Here is an 18,599-nt window from a genome sequence, read left to right on the forward strand (position 1 = left end):
TCGCCAGCTAAGCTTCCGAAACAGGTAGGAAAATGTAAGCGGTAAGCCACAGTGAGGTTTGAAACGCAGTCACCACGGAAGAACCTATTGGAACACCAGAATGAGGCTTGAAATATACAGAGAAACTATTGGCGCACTAGACTGAGGCTTGGAATGCTCTGACGAGGCTATTGGAGCACCAGACTGAGGCTTGCTTGGGACGTACAGAAAAGGCTGCCGAACTATTTAGTGCACATTGGTTGAATATTGAATACCAGCCGAAAAACAGCACTCACTGCAAAAAATTAGCCCATAACACCGCAACCCCTTAAATTTCCTACAACCGGCTTTTGAGGGCTGCAAAGTTCCCGATTTAATATTTCAGCAAACGAAAGCCCCAGGCTTGTCCGGGAATTCCCTCCCTGTCAGACAATGACGCAAACTCGCAAAGGCGTGTAGTCTGGACTTTCCGGAGGACTGTACCAAGAGAAAAGAGGGGCACAGCGTCACTTGTCAGGGTTACAGGACCTATCGAAAAGAGACTGACCTGGATTTCTAACACGTGAGAATTTTCCTAAAACAATCAGTTACCGCGCTGTTAGAGATAGATACGGATAAATACTGCCGTCTCTGCCTCCTCATCCCCTGCCCCGAAATCCACACATGCAACAGGGAGATGGTTAGCCCCACGTACACGATAACACGTCCGGCGTGAGCGATACCACTCTAGTAATAGGGGAGAAGTAAAAAGAAATCAGTGAATTAAAAGTAGTCTAACGAATGGCTGTAGGTTCTGTTATATCTAATTTTATATTTTATAACTATAAACGCTTTTGGTACTTGAGAAATCAAATGACAGGAAGGGTCGAGCAAAGAAACCTCGCGCTGCTGCCTGATTTGTACCCGTTGCACAAGGTATGGTAGAAGGTCTGAACGGGGGAGGGGCCGAAGAGGTCCCAGCTCCGGAGTCCGGAGTGGAGAGTGTGAGAGCCCGAGAGCGGTGGACAATAAATTGGAGCACGAGAGAAGGTGAAGTGGGGTTGTGCTTTTTCGGGTATGTGTTTTGGTTTTCTGTTTGGCTTGAGAATAGTACTAGAAATAATGAGTGGAGGAGTAGCCTAGTGGTTAGTGCAGCGGACTCTGATCCTGGGGAACTGGGTTTGATTCTCACTGTAGCTGCTTGTGACTCTGGGCAAGTCACTTAACCCCCCCCCCCCCCCCCCCCCCCCATTGCCCCAGCCACCTGTATATACCACGTAAACCGCTTTATGTAGTTACAAAATCCACAGAAAGGCTGTATATCAAGCCCCATTCCCTTTCCCATAATAATCTATAGAAAAAACGCTGGGGGAGGGAGGGGAAGGGATATTTGCTCTGCTACACTGTCTCTTTATACAGAAAGTTAAAGCCAGGTTGTTTTGTAGAGTGGCTGTTTTGAGGTGGTCTGGCTGATGGAAGAGTAAAGAGAAAGGGAGGGAGGGATGGATGATTGATTGATGGATGGGAGGTGGGTGAACTGTATATTTTTAGTTCCAGGGTTAATATTTTGGAGGTTTGTTGTAGTATAAAGTATACTATTCGGTTGCAAGCTTGTATTTATATTGTGGCTGTAATTTTTGCGCCTCTGCTGTATGGGAATGAGGCAGAGAGATATGACGAGATCGGAAGTGATATTGTCCGTAGTTGGTTTGGTTTGTTGTTTAGATATGCAAGTATTTTGTTTTAAGTTTTGAACAGGTGTTTTCTTTGTTGTCCTATCTTCACTCCCAAACACCCATGTATCTGGTTGTATACAAACATTGGGTGGGTCCAAAACTTTCTCTCTGCCCTTGCTTTCCCCCTCTCCCAATGCAAAATTATAAATACCTGAGTTGGCGGGGATCCTCAGCTCAAGCTCTGATTGCTGAAAACATCTTCCTCCAGCAGACAGCAACGTGTCTGAGCCTGGAAGGTGGCCATTGCTTTTGCCTCTCAACCGCTTAGACCCCCCCCCCCCCCCCCCCCAGGATATCTTTGGTAGGGTTGGGACCAAGGGCTACTGGGGGCAAGTTTTGGGGTGGGAGGGTCAGGGACCTGGTAGTATTTGGGCCACTGGATTTTTGTTTGGGGGGGGCTACAGGGAACTTCTTAGGGGCTGGGGAGGGAAGTCTGTAGAGTCTAGCCTACAAACATAGAAATGATGGCGGATAAGGACCATATGGCTTGTGCTGTCTGCCCGTCTATCTCTTCGTATTCCTTTGAGATCCTAAGTACTTATTTCAAACTTTCTTATATTCAGAGGCATTATCGCCACCTCCACTGGTAAGCCATTCCATACATCCAACACCCTTTCCATAAAAAAGTATATCTTTAGATTACTCCTGAGTATATCCTTTTTCACCTTCATTCTATGCCCCCCTCATTTCAGAGCTTCCTATCAACTGAAAGAGCCTTACTTCTTGTTTATTTATGCCATACAGGTATTTAAACATCTCTATATCTCCCCTCTCCTGCTTCCCCCCCCCCCCCAAAGTAAACACATTAATATCTTTAAGTCTTTCCCCATATCCCTTGTGAAGACCAGTGACTGTTTTAGTAGCTGACAACACCATCCTATTTATATCTTTTTGAAGATGTAGTCTCAAGAATTGTACACAGTATTCTAAATGAGATTTAATTGGAGATTTATGTGGAGACACTATTACCTGCTTTTTCCTGTTGACCAAATTGCACCAAAGCCATTGCCTTTTCTATCTGTTTGGCCACCTTAAGATGATCAGATATGATCACCCCCAAATCACAGTCTTCTTTCATGTGCAGAAGTATTTCATCCCCTATACTGTCCACCCCCCCCCCCTTGGATTCTTGTAACCCAAATTCATGACTTTCATTTTTTAGCATTTACAACTTATCTGACAGATTCTAGACCATTCATACTTCACTAGATCCTCCTCATGTTATCCATACCATCAGAGATGTCTACCCTATTGTAGATAAGGGTATCCTCTGCAAAGAGGCAAACCTTACCAGATGGCCTTCCACAATATCACTTAAAAATAAGAGTATTGGTATTTCACTGGGGGGGGGGGGAGGGGCTCCACTCATGCTGCGTGGGTTCCCTTCTCCCCTCCCCCACTTTCAGGTTTGAATCTTTAAAATCTCCACTTGCACGAGTCATGCTATGACAGGAAGGGATATATTTTCTCCTGATGCAATGAATAGTGCACATACTTTGCATGTTATTAGTTACTGCATTGGGACTGCAAATATTTTTTAGAGCATGTGTTCAAAGCGCTGTGTGCTGGAGCTTAGTGCAGCGTTGTAATACAGCACTTTCTGCATTAAACCACATGTGAATGAAGGCATGAGCTATTTTTAACTCTCGATGTATAGTTATTTATTTATCACATTTATATCCCACATTTTCCCAACTGTGTCAGGCGCAATGTGGCTTACATCGCACCGTCATGGCAAACGCCAATCCAGTGAATTAAACTAATACAAGATATAACCTACAAGAAATAGCGGAAAAATCAGGATGGCAGAGCAGGAGAAGGAAGTGATCTAATGTGTAGCTCCTCTTGCCATGTTGTAGTTTTAGGGGGGGTGCAGGTAGACAGAGGGAGGGAAAAAAGTCAGATGAGGGGTGTTTTATGTACACAAGTGCTTTGGGAAGGGGGTGGAAGGCTGCAAGGTGGGGGGGGGGGGCTGAAGAAAAGTAAACAAATGCAATAAATAAATAAGTTGTATGTGTGATGGAATGGAGTGCTAGAAAAAAGGTGTTTGGGGGAGGATGTGTGTGCACCATGGGAGGGAGGAGGGTGGGCAAAAGTGGATTGAGTGCGTGTGTGTGTGTGCCTGCTGTGGGGATTGGGGCAGAGAAAAGTGAGGATTTTTCTTGGAGAGGGGGAAGAGACTTTGGGCTGGCTTGAACAGGGGTCTTGGTGGGAGTTAGGGGAGAGCATAGGAAGGGCAGTGAAGACTGAGCAGTGGGGAGAGAGAACTCTATAGCAGCATTCTACCTTCTAGAGAACAGGTGAAACAGAAAGCAGGTGGAAGAGGGGAAGAAAAATTGGGGGTATCCACCCTGGAAAAGGTGTAGAAAATGCTGGGGACTGAACTTTAACCAGAGTAAGGGATGCAAGCTAAGAGAAATAGAGTAGGTGAAAGCCAAGAAGGAAAATTGCTCTGGTGGTGGTTGGGAGGGGGTGATTACTTCATGCCTGGGGTCAGATGCTAGCCCTTATAATGGGGGAATTCTGCACAAGAAAATTACAAATAAAGGATGCAGAATTTTGTAGAATCTTCTAATGTGCACAGAACTTTGAAAACTGTTGGCACGGAATTGCCCCAGAAGTAATTGGTGTCTCGGTTAACTTGTTTTCTGGGAGCATGGGCTCATGCGTTATGGGCTGATGGTCCTAGGGGACAGTAACAACGCATCTTGAGACTTTTATTGAAAGTTAGCAATACGTTTTCTGAAGGGTTATTCATTTTGAATGAGCTATGGAGCATGCAAATATATGCAAATGCATTGCAATAAAAAACATTTTTAGTTGCATTGTTGCAGTAGTGGAACTTAATAAATTGACCCATATGTTTATACCTAAGACTTCCCCAAGGTCATAAGAAGTGTTGGGGGAGAAATGGGATTTGAACCCTGATTTCCTAGGGTGTCAGCCTGTTGCTCTAACTATGTTATACGCCACTCAACTCCAGGTTGAGCTGACCAGTCTGTATCACACACCTGTCTTTATGAACACTCTTAAGAATTAAAATTCAGCCATTTGTCCCAGCAAGTTCAGATCTTAGTGTGGTTCTTCTTTGAGTGGATGTTTTATTTGCCCTCCAACATTGTTTCCATCATAGTTAGTCCTTTTCCTGTATGTATTTTCACATTTCAGGAGCACTATGACTGAAGAAGAGCAGTTTGTTAATATTGACTTGAATGATGATGATGTTTGCAGTGTCTGTAAACTGGGCACCGACATAGACACACTGTCCTTCTGCCACATCTGTTTTCAGCTGAATATTGAAGGTAAGGCTGACTCCTGCTGAAATTAGACTTTAAATATTTGTTCTGGGTCTAAAGTACTGGTAAATATATAACTTATTTTACCAGTACTTTAGATCCGGAACAAAATAAATAAATACAAAAAATCAGGGTGAGGCAAAAAGTAAACCCCTAGAGGTTTTTGTGCTGTTTAACATCGGCTTGAATTTCAGTAGGAAATTTTACAGCTTTATTTGTTACTGTCTACATTTATGTGCCAAGTGGAATGAGATCTTTAAACATGGTGAAGTTACACAGACATTTTAGCATGACCACCCGGCAAGTTGTGCGTTCAAAAATGTTTACAGGGTAAAACTACCATTATTTGGTGTGGGGGGGGGGAACCAGGATATCAGCTTACTGTTAATGACATCAGTGACATATTTTTTGTCTGGGGAGCAATGTTGTAGGCCTTTCACAAGCTCCACCTAAAGCAGCAAACCCATCTGCAGCGCTTCCTTGAGTTCAGCGATTATCTGAGACAGCCTGCTATAGGGACCAATGGATAAGGCTGTTAAAGTCTTCCCAAAGTGATTGAAGGCCTGTGTTAAAGCTGGGGGTGGACACTTTGAGCCTTCACAGTGACTGCAGAATTCTGACACACTTTTAATTGTGTTGTTTGAATGACGTTATTTTACTGTGTTTTAGCTCGAACATTTGTCGCTAGGTAGTAACGCTAAAATGTCAGTAACATCTATATAGCTTAAGGTAATTAAATGTTTAATATGCAAGTATGACTAAGCACATAAGATTTCTTGTTGAAATTCAAAGTGGTTGCTGAGAAAACGGCAAAAACTCTAGGGGCCCTGTTTACTAAACAGTGCTAAGGGCGCACGCACTAAACGCTAAAGACACCCATATATTCCTACTGCGTGCTAAAAATGCTAACACACCTTAGTAAATAGGGCCTATGGGTGTTACTTTTATTTATTTATTTATTCTTTGTTTCTCCCTGTATGTGTGTATTTTTCTTTGCTTCACCATGTTTGTATATAAGAAAGCAGGACTGTGGAGTCAGTAAAAATGCCAACTCCAGCTTCAGAATAAAAAAAACATAAGATATGGTAAATTTAGAGCCATGACAAAGATAAGTATAAAATTAAGTTATATTTACCAGTACTTTAGATCCAGACAAGTCTAATATCAAGCTGACTCCACAGTGCTGTATCTAAGTACAAAATAAGTTTTATATATATATATATATATAGTTTTTGTGTGCGTGTGTGGGCACAGCCCTGGTCACTAGGAAGTGTGAGGGTTTCATTGATCAGTTGAAGGTGTGTGGAAACCAAAAAAAGGTTAAGAACAGTATCTCCATGGACTTTGCATGAGGCGGGGAGTGGGGTGGTTAGAATACTAAGAAGGCAGACATTCTCATGTATTTTGCCCCAGATTTTAGACAAAAGCAAAATAATAATTAAAAACATACACTGTAACCAATACAAAAAGATACAGTAAGGCTTGCAGTAAGTGTTTTACCTTTTGGTTGTATCTCGCTCTACTGTAGAGTTGAATGCATGGAAGGAGGCTCCAGTTCATTGTTGTTAGTAAAACAAATGTTCTGTATTGCTTTGAATTATACTTCTGTAAAATTTGGACTCTTTTTTTTTTTTTTTTTTTTTTTTTTTTTTTTGCCCTCTTTGTTCAGAAATTTTCTATTTTGTCATTAGGCATACTAGATACTTAAGGTGCTCATTAGGAACCTGTGTAACTTTTTGTAAGTCTATGCGCTTTGAAAACGAGCCTCCTTGTGTACTAAACTTTCACCACTTCACTAAGTTACATAGAAGAAAATGCATGATCACATTGGTACGTTTTAGGGAGAATATCTTGAAAGATGACAAAAAAATAAAAAGTGGGGTAGAGATGAAGAGGCGTATTTATTTTTAGGTCAGACCCTCATTGCAACTTTTATTTTGTATGTTATATGCATGACCTTCCATTGTCTTGACAATCCCATTAAATATCACTGGTTTATAGTTGAGTATGGCCATAGTCACCCATATTTACTTGTTGATTTATTCACCTATCACAGGGGAGCAAGTAGATATCTTAATAGCATTGCTGGTGTGATAGATTACCTTTTGGCAATCACCTAAGAAAAGGTGTCAATTTTTTTTCCCTTAACAGCCACAAGTAGAGATGTGTTAAACATACGTCCCTTGTAGGAATGTTGTTGCCTGGTGAGTGAACTTAGTCCAAGAACTAAATACATATCAGTAGGTCAACGAACAGGGCCATACACAGCACAAGTTCTTAAACAGAAAATTTGAAAAAAGGAAAAATGAGCTGATCAGACTGGTAAAGCGAAATATAAAGAACACACTTTGCTTTCTTAAAAGTACTCCTTTTACATTTAAGCAGAAACAGCATGGAGTTTTAGGATCAGACTTTAGGCCTCAATAGTAAAAGTTCAGTAAGGAATCAAGGATTTATTCTCAGAAGTGCGAATGAAGAAAAACTTCATCTAAACCATGTTACCAAAGCAATCTAATCTCACGTATAAGATGTTTGAACTTCTGGGATATAACAAAAGAGAGGAAACGAAGTACAAACTAAGTCCAAACAAAAAAAAAACAGCACCACGGCCTTTAAAAATGGAACACAGTTCTTTAATGAATGAGCCTTGACAAAAAGACCAGACATGGGCCGTGTTTCGGTGACTAGCACCTGCGTCAGGGGTCCCCACGTCTCATATAGTAAAAGCTACAAAGCACCAAGGCACTTTCACTTTCTGAATCCATTTGGATACAGAAAGTGAAAGTGCCTTGGTGCTTTGTAGCTTTTACTATATGAGACGTGGGGACCCCTGACGCAGGTGCTAGTCACCGAAACACGGCCCGTGTCGGGTCTTTTTGTCAAGGCTCATTCATTAAAGAACTGTGTTCCATTTGTAAAGGCCCGTGGTGCTGTTTTTTTTTGTTTGAACTTCTGGGATAGAAATCCTTATTCTAACATCATAACGGCTAATATATTCTGTCCCCACCCCTCAACTCACATTATTATTATTTGTATCCCACATTTTCCCACCTATTTGCATGCTCAATGTGGCTTACATAATACCGTAGAGGCAATCGCCATTTCCAGTAGTGAAACAAATACAGAGAGTTGTAATAGACAAATAAGGTTTATGAGTTATAGACACATTGGAGAATCGTAGAGAGGAAGAGTTGTGTAGAGTCTATTACGAGCTTTGATTTTGTTGTGTTGCGAGGTTTAGGCATTTAGGTTGGGTCGGATGGGTATGCCTTTTTGAACAGGTTGGTTTTTAGTGCTTTCCGGAAGTTCAGGTGGTCGTACAAATCAGCTGTCAAAGATGAAATGTAACAAACCACAGCTTTACGCACACATGAAAACATCTGCAGGGAGGGTGGCCCATCCAAGATCCACTTATGCTTCAGTGCTAAGATTCACCGAGGTTAATGCCCTGCTCTGCTGATGATCCATAATAGCACACAAGCAAGGAAAAGAGCTCAGGGGATGGACAGAGTCATGTGAGACTGGAGTCAACTAGGCATGGTTGTTTTCATGTCACCTTCACGTTAGAATGCACTGCCGTACTTCTGATCTGAATCAACCTTTAAAAGATTTTGGAGTACCTCAAGTGCTATTCTTTCACATTGGCATTCGACGGTCTGTAGGAGGTAGGCTGGAGCACGTGGAGTGGACTCCCTACCTGTGCTTGTTCGTATGGACTTAACTACTGCTGCTTCTGCTGCTTATTTTCTTGATCTTTATTTCGCCCCTGTCCTGTTAGATATAGGACTTCCTGTGTTTCTGATTTTACAATTGATAAACCACTTTGTTGTGTATCACAAAAGGCAGTACGGTAAACTTGGTTCAAAACTAAAATGAAAACAAGGCCTCTGACATTTAGACTTTAATATGTTCCCTCAACACCTTGTTGCATAACTTCATATACAATATGAGGCTTTTACAGCAAAAGTGGGCCATACCCACAGTTTCAATTATTTTACCTACGCACTGATTCATAGCCTCTATGGTGTAGATTAATGACAGATTAAAGCTGATTCCAGCATTGCTTGTTCTTTTTGCTGAAATGTTGTCATAAGGTGAATGCTTTTAAAATATCTTCTGACTTTCTAAAACGAATATAAAGTTCTGCTTAGAAATTGAAAAAGTGGATGTTACCTGCTCTATGCTTTGAAGGGCTCAGGTAAGTGGTTCTCAACCCAGTCCTTGAGACACACCCAGCCAGCTTGTCTTACAGGATATTCACACTTAATATGCATGAAATAGATTTGCACGTTCTGTCTCCATTGTGTGCATGTTTTTATCTCCTGCATATTTCTTGCAGATAGCCTGAAAACCTAACTGGCTGGATGCCTAGCTACTGTTTGTAAGTTGCAGAAAGGGTTTGAATTAGCAGAAGTCAATCGCTGTCTGAGTGAAAGGATAAGTGTTTTTCTGTGAGGTTATTCAGTTAGTGATAGTACTAGGGGAAAAAAAAACACATAACTTTACATCTGGCATATTATAGAAGGTAATTCAGGAGATGGATGGCTTCCAAGTAGACATGCATCTAACAAGTGAAAGTTCAAGTATTGTGGTGGTTGAGAGGAGAAGTCAGGCACCCATTTCACTTCTCCCACTTCAGTTGTATAAAGAAGCCTTAGGAGGGATTTAGAGCTTGGAAGGAAAGAAAACCTATAGCAGAATCCCAAGGATTGACATAGGTTTAGCATTCCCTAGGAAACAAGGCAGCCATCTAAAGGAAGAACCTTCTAGTTTCCTTAGACTCTGGGCTGCCAGTCAAGGGAAGGAGGAGCCTCCAAAGGGAGGTGTTTGAGAACTGAGTAGAAAGGAGGGAGCTAAAGAGGCAGAGGGAGGAGAACCCCAGTGGGGAGAGAGAAGGAATTGGAAAAAAGAGCCCCAGCCCAGGGATAAGACCTCCCTCACAGCAGATGGCCAGCAGGAGTAAACAGGCTACCCAACCCATGGCAAAGAGGACCCTATAGTAAAGGTTGAACCAAGAAGCTGTGGATACTGATAGCCAGCAGGAGTGACTGGGCTACCCAGTCCAGGGCAAAGTGAACCCTAAAGTAAAGGCTGTAGTGCTGATAGCCAGCAGGAAAAAGTGAGTTTCCTAACTTGGAGCATGGAAGACCCCCAAACAGGAGGCTGGACCAGGAAGCTGAGGAAGGCCTAAGGCCTTGGTAGGAGATGAGGCCTGGCTGCTCAGTCCACATGGAAGGTGAGGAAGGCCTAAGGCCTTAGTAGGAGGTGAGGCCTGGCTGCTCAGCCCACATGCCTAAGCTTTGAAAGTCAGAGCTATATTTGCTTTGTGTTTGAACTGTGCTGAGAGGAAGAAGGAGGGGCTTCAGACTGTTACGCTTGAGGACTTTGTGTTTATTGTTTGGAAACTGCAAAGAGAATGTTCACAGCCCATTGCACAGTCTAATAAGCACCAGTAATGGTACAATATAATGAGCAGAAAGTTAAAAAAAAATGTATATCCTCCCTCAACCAACATCATTTGACTATTGTCGGGCAGCCCCTGGGGAGGGGGAGGGAGGAATCCGAATACACCAAGCTGCTACATATTTTTCTCACTTTATTCTTGTCAACCAAACATGCATCGTATTATCTTGCCAAACAGCTATGGCTGAGGGACTCTCCTTCAACCCAGTGAGCCGCACACATTTGCAAGCCAGCAGAAGAGATACTTTGACAAACCCATCTACCTGTCCCATGCTTCTCTTAACCTGCTAACAATAACCTCATTGGGAAGGGAAATACAGTCCCTGTACACTTGTCTGCATCCCCACAAATACCATTTAAAAGTCTACCCATCACTCTATAGTACAAAAAAAGTAGGGTACATATCAATGTGCACCTCTCCTCCTGAGATCTCTCTGATGTTACCAGGCCGCATTTGCTTTGTTACATCAATGTAAGAATGGTGAAGTATTCTGAACTGCATTTCCAGCATCCCCATATCCACAGTGGTGGAGTGTGCATCCTCAAATAGGCACTCGGCTTCACCCTGTCAATGAGCCAGCCCCTCCACCACCCTACACACTGGATACCACTGCAAACTGAGGTGCAGGTGCTGAAGACTCCAGTGCAAATAATTTAGGCTCAGATTTACCCTCAATTCATCTGTGCTAAGGAATGCATTGTTCATTGTGGTATATTGTAAACACATGTGACCATCAGCTGCTTCTCTCCAGTGTCACCAGAGCTCAAGGCTGCTTTCTTTCACTTGTTCTATAAAACATTGTCATTAGCGGACATTTTCAGCAAGACTGCCCACATGAAGATCATTTTCTAACTTTTAAACCTTGGTTCCAAAAATGCTGCCTTAAATATATGAAAGGTTATATTGCTATCTAATCATTAATTTTGAGTGTTACTTTTTGATAACTTTTACATACAACACATTTGATAAGTATAGGGAGATCTTGGCTGTTCTTTGCACTGAACTTCAAACAAACTAGTTTCCTGTGTTTGGACAGATTGATTGTGTTGCTGAACAAAGTTTTTATCTAAAGGAAGTCATCTGACCTTTTAATAGCTGTTACTGTGCAGAAGTGCAGCATGAAGGGCTGGTGACTAGCCATGCTACAACTTAGAGCTTTTTTTTTTTCCTTCTAAAATGTAATACAAGTTTTAGAACCTTGGAATTTTACCCTAGGGCTGTGGTAATTCTGTTTCCAGTGTGCAATTTGTCTCTTGTCCAAAATACAGTATGCTGAAATTCTCAAAAGGATTAGAGGAAATAATGTTTAAAAATACCGTATTTTTCTGACTATAAGACACACTTTTTTCCCCCAAAATTTGGGAGGAAAATGGGGGGTGCGTCTTATAGTCCGAAGGTAGCGAGTTCGGGATCGCCCTCCCCTACTTACGTCACGCGATGTTCCCTGGTGGTCTAGTGACGTCGGGGCAGGAAAGAGCCCCCTCTTTCCTGCCCAGCGCGCTGCTCTCCATCCTCCTGAATGCTGCCTGACGGTCTCGGCGAGATTCAAAATGGCCGCCGAGACTTCAATTCTCGGTGGCCATTTTGAATCTCGCCGAGACCGTCAGGCAGCATTCATGAGGACGGAGAGCAGCGCGCTGGGCAGGAAAGAGGGGGCTCTTTCCTGCCCCGACGTCACTAGACCACCAGGGAACATCGCGTGACGTAAGTAGGGGAGGGCGATCCCGAATTCGGACAAGACGCACTGGAGCACCTAGGTTTTAGAGGAGGGAAAAAGGAAAAAAAAATTTTTTTTCCTATTTCCCTCCTCTAAAACCTAGGTGCGTCTTATGGTCCGAAAAATACGGTAGATTACACCGTCTCATCTCGGTTTTCTTGTGCCTTAAACTGCACACTATTTCTGTAGTAGGGTGTTATCAGATTTTATAGTGTTTTTCCTACAAGTTGTATTTCATATGGAAAAAAATTCAATACAGCCACCTCTGGGGTGGAATTGAGGCAGCTATTTATGCCATCACAAGAAAGTGAAGTGACTTTTCTAGAGCCACATAAGTTGGAGAGGGTCAGAATTGAGGAAACTCATTTTGCTGGAACTCAAATTGCTTGAACTGCCTAGCTTGTGTTAAGTATTTTGAGGACACTTGTGACTCCTCGCCCCCCCCCCCCCCCCCCACCAATGTTGCTAGTTTGAGGTAATCTGGTTCTTAAAGTAGCCTAATGGTTAGTGCAGTGGCCTGAAAAGTGGGGGAACTGGGTTTGATTCCCACTGCAGCTCCTTGTGACTGGGCAAGTCACTTAACCTTTGATTGCCCCAGGTGCAAAATAAGTACCTGTATGATGCGCTCTTCTTTCCAACCTAATTGAATGTTGGAAAGAAATTATACATATAAAGGGTCAATAACAGTACTGACTAAATTGCCAGGGGTGGAGAGAAACCAGTAAAAAGATCTCAAAACGTGGATAAGATCTGATCAGGAGTTCAAGGTAAACCTGTGGGATAGTTGTGTCCATCAACTGGCAAGTGGAACTGGACTGGATGGGAAGAGAGCTGGCGTGAGTAATGGGCCCTTCCCCTTGGAGGGCTCAGGTTCCCAAAATTTTGGGGTTCCTGCAACAGGGCCTGGAGTAGGGGCTTGCATTGAGCTCCCTGAGGATTCAAGTGGCAGCGCTTTCCAGCTTTCACTGGAAAGGTGAAGGGCACCTCTCTGGCTTTGCACGGGGAGGTGGCTCATTTTATGAAGGGAGTGGTGCACTTGCGTTCTCCATCCTTCTTTCCTTCCCTTCATGGGACCTCAATTTTGGTTCTCTGGACACTTGTCAGGGCCGCCATTTCTGGCAAAGACCTCACACTTAAGACGCTGTTTCTGGTACTGTTCTCCTCTGCTCAGAGCGTCTTGGAAGTTCAGTCTCTATCGTACCCAATACCCATATCTGTCCTTTGCAGAGGATTCAGTGTCCTTGTGCACGGTCCCATCCTTTCTGCCGAAGGTGGTGTCTCCATTCCATGTGAATCAGGAGATGTGTTTGCTCTGCTTTGAGGCAAGAGGTGGTTTTCCTGTGGACCAGAGGCTTCAGATTGGATGTCCAGAGGGCACTTCTCTGATACCTGGAGGAGACAAATGAGTTTCATCTCTCTGATCACCCATTTATGCTCTTTCATGGCCCTCAGAAGACTCATGCAGCCTCCAAGGCAGCTGCTGAGTCTACCTACGTTGGTATGAGTCATGGGGTGCTTCCAAGGACTGAAGGCCCTTGGAAGCACCCCATGGGAGTGGAGGAGTAGCCTAGCAGTTAGTGCAGCGGACTTTGATCCTGGGGAACTGGGTTCGATTCCCACTGCAGCTCCTTGTGACTCTGGGCAAGTCACTTAACCCTCCATTGCCTCAGGTACCAAAACTTAGATTGTGAGCCCTCTAGGGACAGAGAAAGTACCTGCATATAATGTGTACAGCGCTGCGTACATCTAGTAGCGCTATAGAAATGATTATTAGTAGTAGTAAGGCCCAGTTGACCAGGGCTCAGGTGGGATCTTAGGCAGAGGCCTGGACTATTTCATCTGAGATTTGCAGAGTGGCAATATGGTTTTAACTTCATTCCTTTGCTAAGCACTGCTGGTTGGATTCTCTGGCCAGGGTCCATTTGCAATTTGGCAGAGTGGTCATTCGGGGAGGGGAGGGCTTGTCTTTCCCCACCCATTAGGTTTGCTTCTGTATATCCTGCTGGTTTAGAAACATGTAATCTGATGGTAACAGAGAAGAAGTTCTTACCAGATTCTTTTCTTTAGTCAGCGTCGCTGTTCTGAAATCCCACCCTTGGAAGACCTCAGCTTGGGTTCTGGGTATGCTCCATTTCTTTCTTATTGGAAGTAGTTGAAGAGGAGTAATATCTGATTCTAATTGGCAGCCATAAGGGGTTCCTGTGATATGGCTATTTCCTGGTATATGCAGGGTAGTGAGTGCCACTCTGTGGTGATTTTTCTTGCTTGCTCATTATTGCAGCTGCAGTAGTTAAGGTCCTTTTCTGGCTCCCAATAAAAGAGTGTATCCAATTAAAAGTCTGTGCTCTCACCCACAAGATCGTTTACGGGGTTGCTCCAGTTTATATGTTCAGCCTGATTGATCTCCCTCCAAGAAATTCCGTAAAGCCGTCTCGCACTTATCTCAATCTCCACTAGCCTAACTGCAGGAATCTACGATACAAATTGCTCTTCGCCTCCTCTTTTTGCTTTGTGAGTCCTCGTTACTGGAATGCTCTACCATTATTAAAAGATAAATGTATAAGAAATTCCTCAAGACTTATCTCTGTGATAAAACTTACTCCGCAGTAACTTAACTTTCTGCCGTCCCTCATTGTTTCCCCTGTTGTTTCCCCCCCCTCCCCAAGTTGATCCTTTATTCTCTGTCCCGACCTTGCACTAGTATGATGTTATTTCTTTAAATATTGTTAGCCATATAGAGCCTGCTATGTTGGGAATATGTGGGATATAAATGTTCTCAATAAATAAATAAGACACCCAGCCCTCTTCTGATTGGGCAAACGTATATTGGATTGTTCCAGAGAGCACCACAGATTATAGCGGGTGATGTCGGTTTTCTCTACCTCCATCTGATGGTGAGAAGTGATAACATCCACTGGTTTAGAACAGTGATGCTGACTAAAGAAAAGAAAATATCAGATAAGACACAATTTCTCCTTGAATGCCACTTTAACCACCTGGGACACCAGAAATTCCAGGAATGAGTCGGAATCCATATGCACCCCTAAATCTTACCATGTTAGTGGGAATAAAAGATCCAAGTTTCAACCTAACTTGAAAACTACCCAAAAAAGAGGTCAGAAATCATCCTACATGATTTCATTTTTTTGAGCATTCAAACAAGTATCTGTTTCTTTCTGCAAATGGCAAGGTTATTTTTTTTTTTTTTCAGATATTTTGGGAGCTTAAGTTGCAGTGCAGCTGGAATGGTGGGTATGAGGCATTTCATGTGTAGGAATAAGTTGCCCTGCAGGCTTCTTAGCACTGCCAGCTCTATTACAATGGCTGCATTAAAAGTGACTGCCCAGACAAGTACATTCCTGTAAAATACACAGGGGAGGGAGGAGCTCTGCTACGCTTGAAAGCTTTTTATGCTAATCATAATAAAGCTGTGTATTTTTAAATTTTGCTCTCAAGGTTCATTCTGTGGCTCTTTTTACTGAGGGGTGGTAACTGATTTAACACACGCTAATGAATACTGAGCTGCGTGGCATTTAATGCGCATAGGTATACAATAGACTGCGTGGCATTTACCATGTGCTAAATTGTTAGCATCCCTTAGTAAAAGGACCCCTATGTGTGTGTGTGTGTGTATATATATATGTGTGTGTGTCTAATAAAAATATATATATAAAATTAAGTAATTAGCGTGTACAGAGATCCTGTGTTTTAAAGTATGTAATACTGTACAAACACAGGAATTGTCTGTGTCAGATAACTATAGAAACTTTATCCCTGCTGTTGAAATGTCGTTTTACAAAATACTTACTTGTAGGGATCTCTTGAAATGCTTTAACAGTAGCACAGCTAGATATTGAATTTTTTTTGGGCGGGGAAGGGGGGAGGAAAGAGGCAGATGTTTAACATGGTTGGCCACTAGGTGCCCCTTCCACCCCCACCAAATACCTTAGCATGCTCCTAGTGGTGGCATTAGCAGTTCAAAGTGGGCTCCAGAGCACTTTCTACAGCATTTCATACAGACTTGAAGTGGGCTCCGGAGTTCTTCAGCTGGCAGGGTTTGGGAAGGGAACCACACCAGTTACACAAATGATGAACCTGGCTGCTGGGTGAGCCTGAGGCAAAAGTGGAGCTCAGGCGCACCCATGGCTATGCTTCTGTTCTTAAAAGTGAGGGTGTGTGTAACTATCGACCCTATCCTGGAAGTATATGCGTGTGAATATTCTGTGCTGCCTGCAGTCTTGAGTACAGGTAGAATTGAGAAGTGGTTATGAGGAGGGTGGGAAAGTAGCATTCACCCATAAATGCAGTTTCTAGTAAAAGCTTTATATTTCCCTCTCAACTTTACAAAGTCGGCATACTTTGGAATAGTATTTACTTAACCCCCCAAAAAAACAAGTGATATCACCAACTACCGACCAGCAGCATCTATCCCATTAGTAATCAAACTTATGGAAGGACTAGTGACCATACAACTCAACGACTACATAAAGAAATTCACTATCTACTATAATAAAACTCACCCTCAACATTCTGAAGACAACGTTCTGAAGTCACTCAGTCACTCCCTGAAGGGTTCGTCAGTTCATGGTGGTGAGGCCACAACACTGACCATGGCTCTCAGCCCCGCCCTCGCATGACTGACCAATCAGAAAAAACACACTCAACGTTCTGAAACACAAAGGACCATCACAAAACCGTTCCCAGGCAACACTAGGCAACGTAAGACGGACCTATCAGAGGAAACCTATCCTCAGGCAAGCCGTCTCCCACCTCCAGGATGCCCAGAACCCCAGCCCAATGGAAAAAGACGGCGCTGCTTCCCACAGCACATTTCACTTCCAGCGTTCCCCTACAGCAGCCCTGAAACGGCCAAAAAATACCGACAGACCAAGAACGTGCTCCTCTACCTTCAGCCCATCTAAAACAACACTGCTGCCTCAGCACAACACACAAAAAAAAAACCCCGGAAAAAACAATCCACCACTCAGCAAAGGCTGACCCCCCTACAACCACATTTACATTTCACCAACAGAAAGACCCCCCCTCCACAAACCTCCTTGACAGACAAAACCCACACATACACAATACAACAGAAACACAACCTCAAAGCCACACACCAATCCATCCCACTTTGCCAGCACAGCACAGCACATCCCCCAACCCCCCACCCAAAAAACAAATAAAAAAAAAAAGACACACATCAACAACCTGCACACACACCCCACCCTCACACACTCACTCACACACACACAAAATAACTCTGTGACACATACACACACACAAAAAGCCACATGCTAGCGCCCGTTTCATTGGTTTCGGAAATGGGCCTTTTTTACTAGTACTACATGAGTCACAATCAGGATTCCGATCCCAACACAGCACCGAAACAGTACTACTTACTCTCCTAACTAATTCAAGCAGGAAATAGCATTCTCCTCCTCCAATTTGACATGTCTAGTGCGTTCGACATGGTTAACCACAACATATTACTAAGACTCCTAGATTACTTTGGAATCGGTGGCAACACTCTCAATTGGATCAAGGGCTTTCTAACCACTAGAACATACCAAGTGAAATCATGCTCAAATATATTGTCACCCTGGAAACCAGATTGCGGAGTACCGCAAGGATCACCACTATCGCCGATCCTTTTCAACCTCATGATGGTCCCATTTATCCACCCAAGGCCTTAATCCATTTATTTATGCTGATGACGTTACACTATACATCCCCTACAAACATAATCTGGCAGAAATCACCAACAAAATCAAGCTTAGCCTAAACATGAACTCATGGGCAAATGCATTCCAACTAAAACTCAATACAGAAAAGACACACTGTCTCATCATCTCATCCCAATACAATACATACAAACCCACAAACATCAACACCCCATGATACACCCTCCCTATTTCAGACAGCCTGAAAATTCTCGGAGTAACAATCGACTGAAACCTATCACTTGAGACCCAAGCTAAATCCACCATAAAGAAAATGTTTCTCTCAATGTGGAAACTCAAACGTGTGAAACCATTCTTCCCGAGGGAAATGTTTCGCAACTTGGTACAGTCCATGGTATTAAGTCACGCAGGCTACTGTAATGGTATCTATGCGGGATGCAAAGAACAACTTTCTATAAAGAAACTTCAGACTGCCCAAAACACAGCAGCAAGGCTTATATTTGGAAAAATCTGTTTTGACCGTGCCAAACCACTCCGAGAAAAACTACACTGGCTTCCAATAAAGGAACGTATCATTTTCAAAATCTGCACGACAGTTCACAAAATCATTTACAGCGAGGCACCGGGATACATGACAGACCTCATCGACCTGCCAGTCAGAAACACCACAAAATCAGCACGATCATACCTAAACCTCCACTGCCCAAGCAACAAAGGCCTCACATACAAATCCACTTATGCATCTAG

General features: G+C 43.2%; 1 protein-coding gene across 2 annotated transcripts in view; it reads left to right on the forward strand.

Moving 5' to 3' along the window:
• The first annotated feature begins 930 nt into the window (after positions 1 to 930).
• Positions 931 to 18,599, forward strand: part of C5H21orf91 (chromosome 5 C21orf91 homolog) — a 59,209-nt gene continuing 41,540 nt past the window's right edge. The window contains exons 1-2 of one of the 2 annotated variants that reach the window (XM_030204211.1): positions 931 to 1,008; positions 4,863 to 4,996. In XM_030204211.1, coding sequence (XP_030060071.1) covers positions 4,870 to 4,996 — 127 coding nt within the window. In that variant the 5' untranslated portion in view covers positions 931 to 1,008; positions 4,863 to 4,869. Of the gene's footprint in view, positions 1,034 to 4,862; positions 4,997 to 18,599 lie in introns of both variants that reach the window. The other variant, XM_030204210.1, reaches the window with a different exon arrangement.

The sequence above is a fragment of the Microcaecilia unicolor genome, chromosome 5 (assembly GCF_901765095.1).
Source record: "Microcaecilia unicolor chromosome 5, aMicUni1.1, whole genome shotgun sequence".
NCBI classification, from domain to species: domain Eukaryota; kingdom Metazoa; phylum Chordata; class Amphibia; order Gymnophiona; family Siphonopidae; genus Microcaecilia; species Microcaecilia unicolor.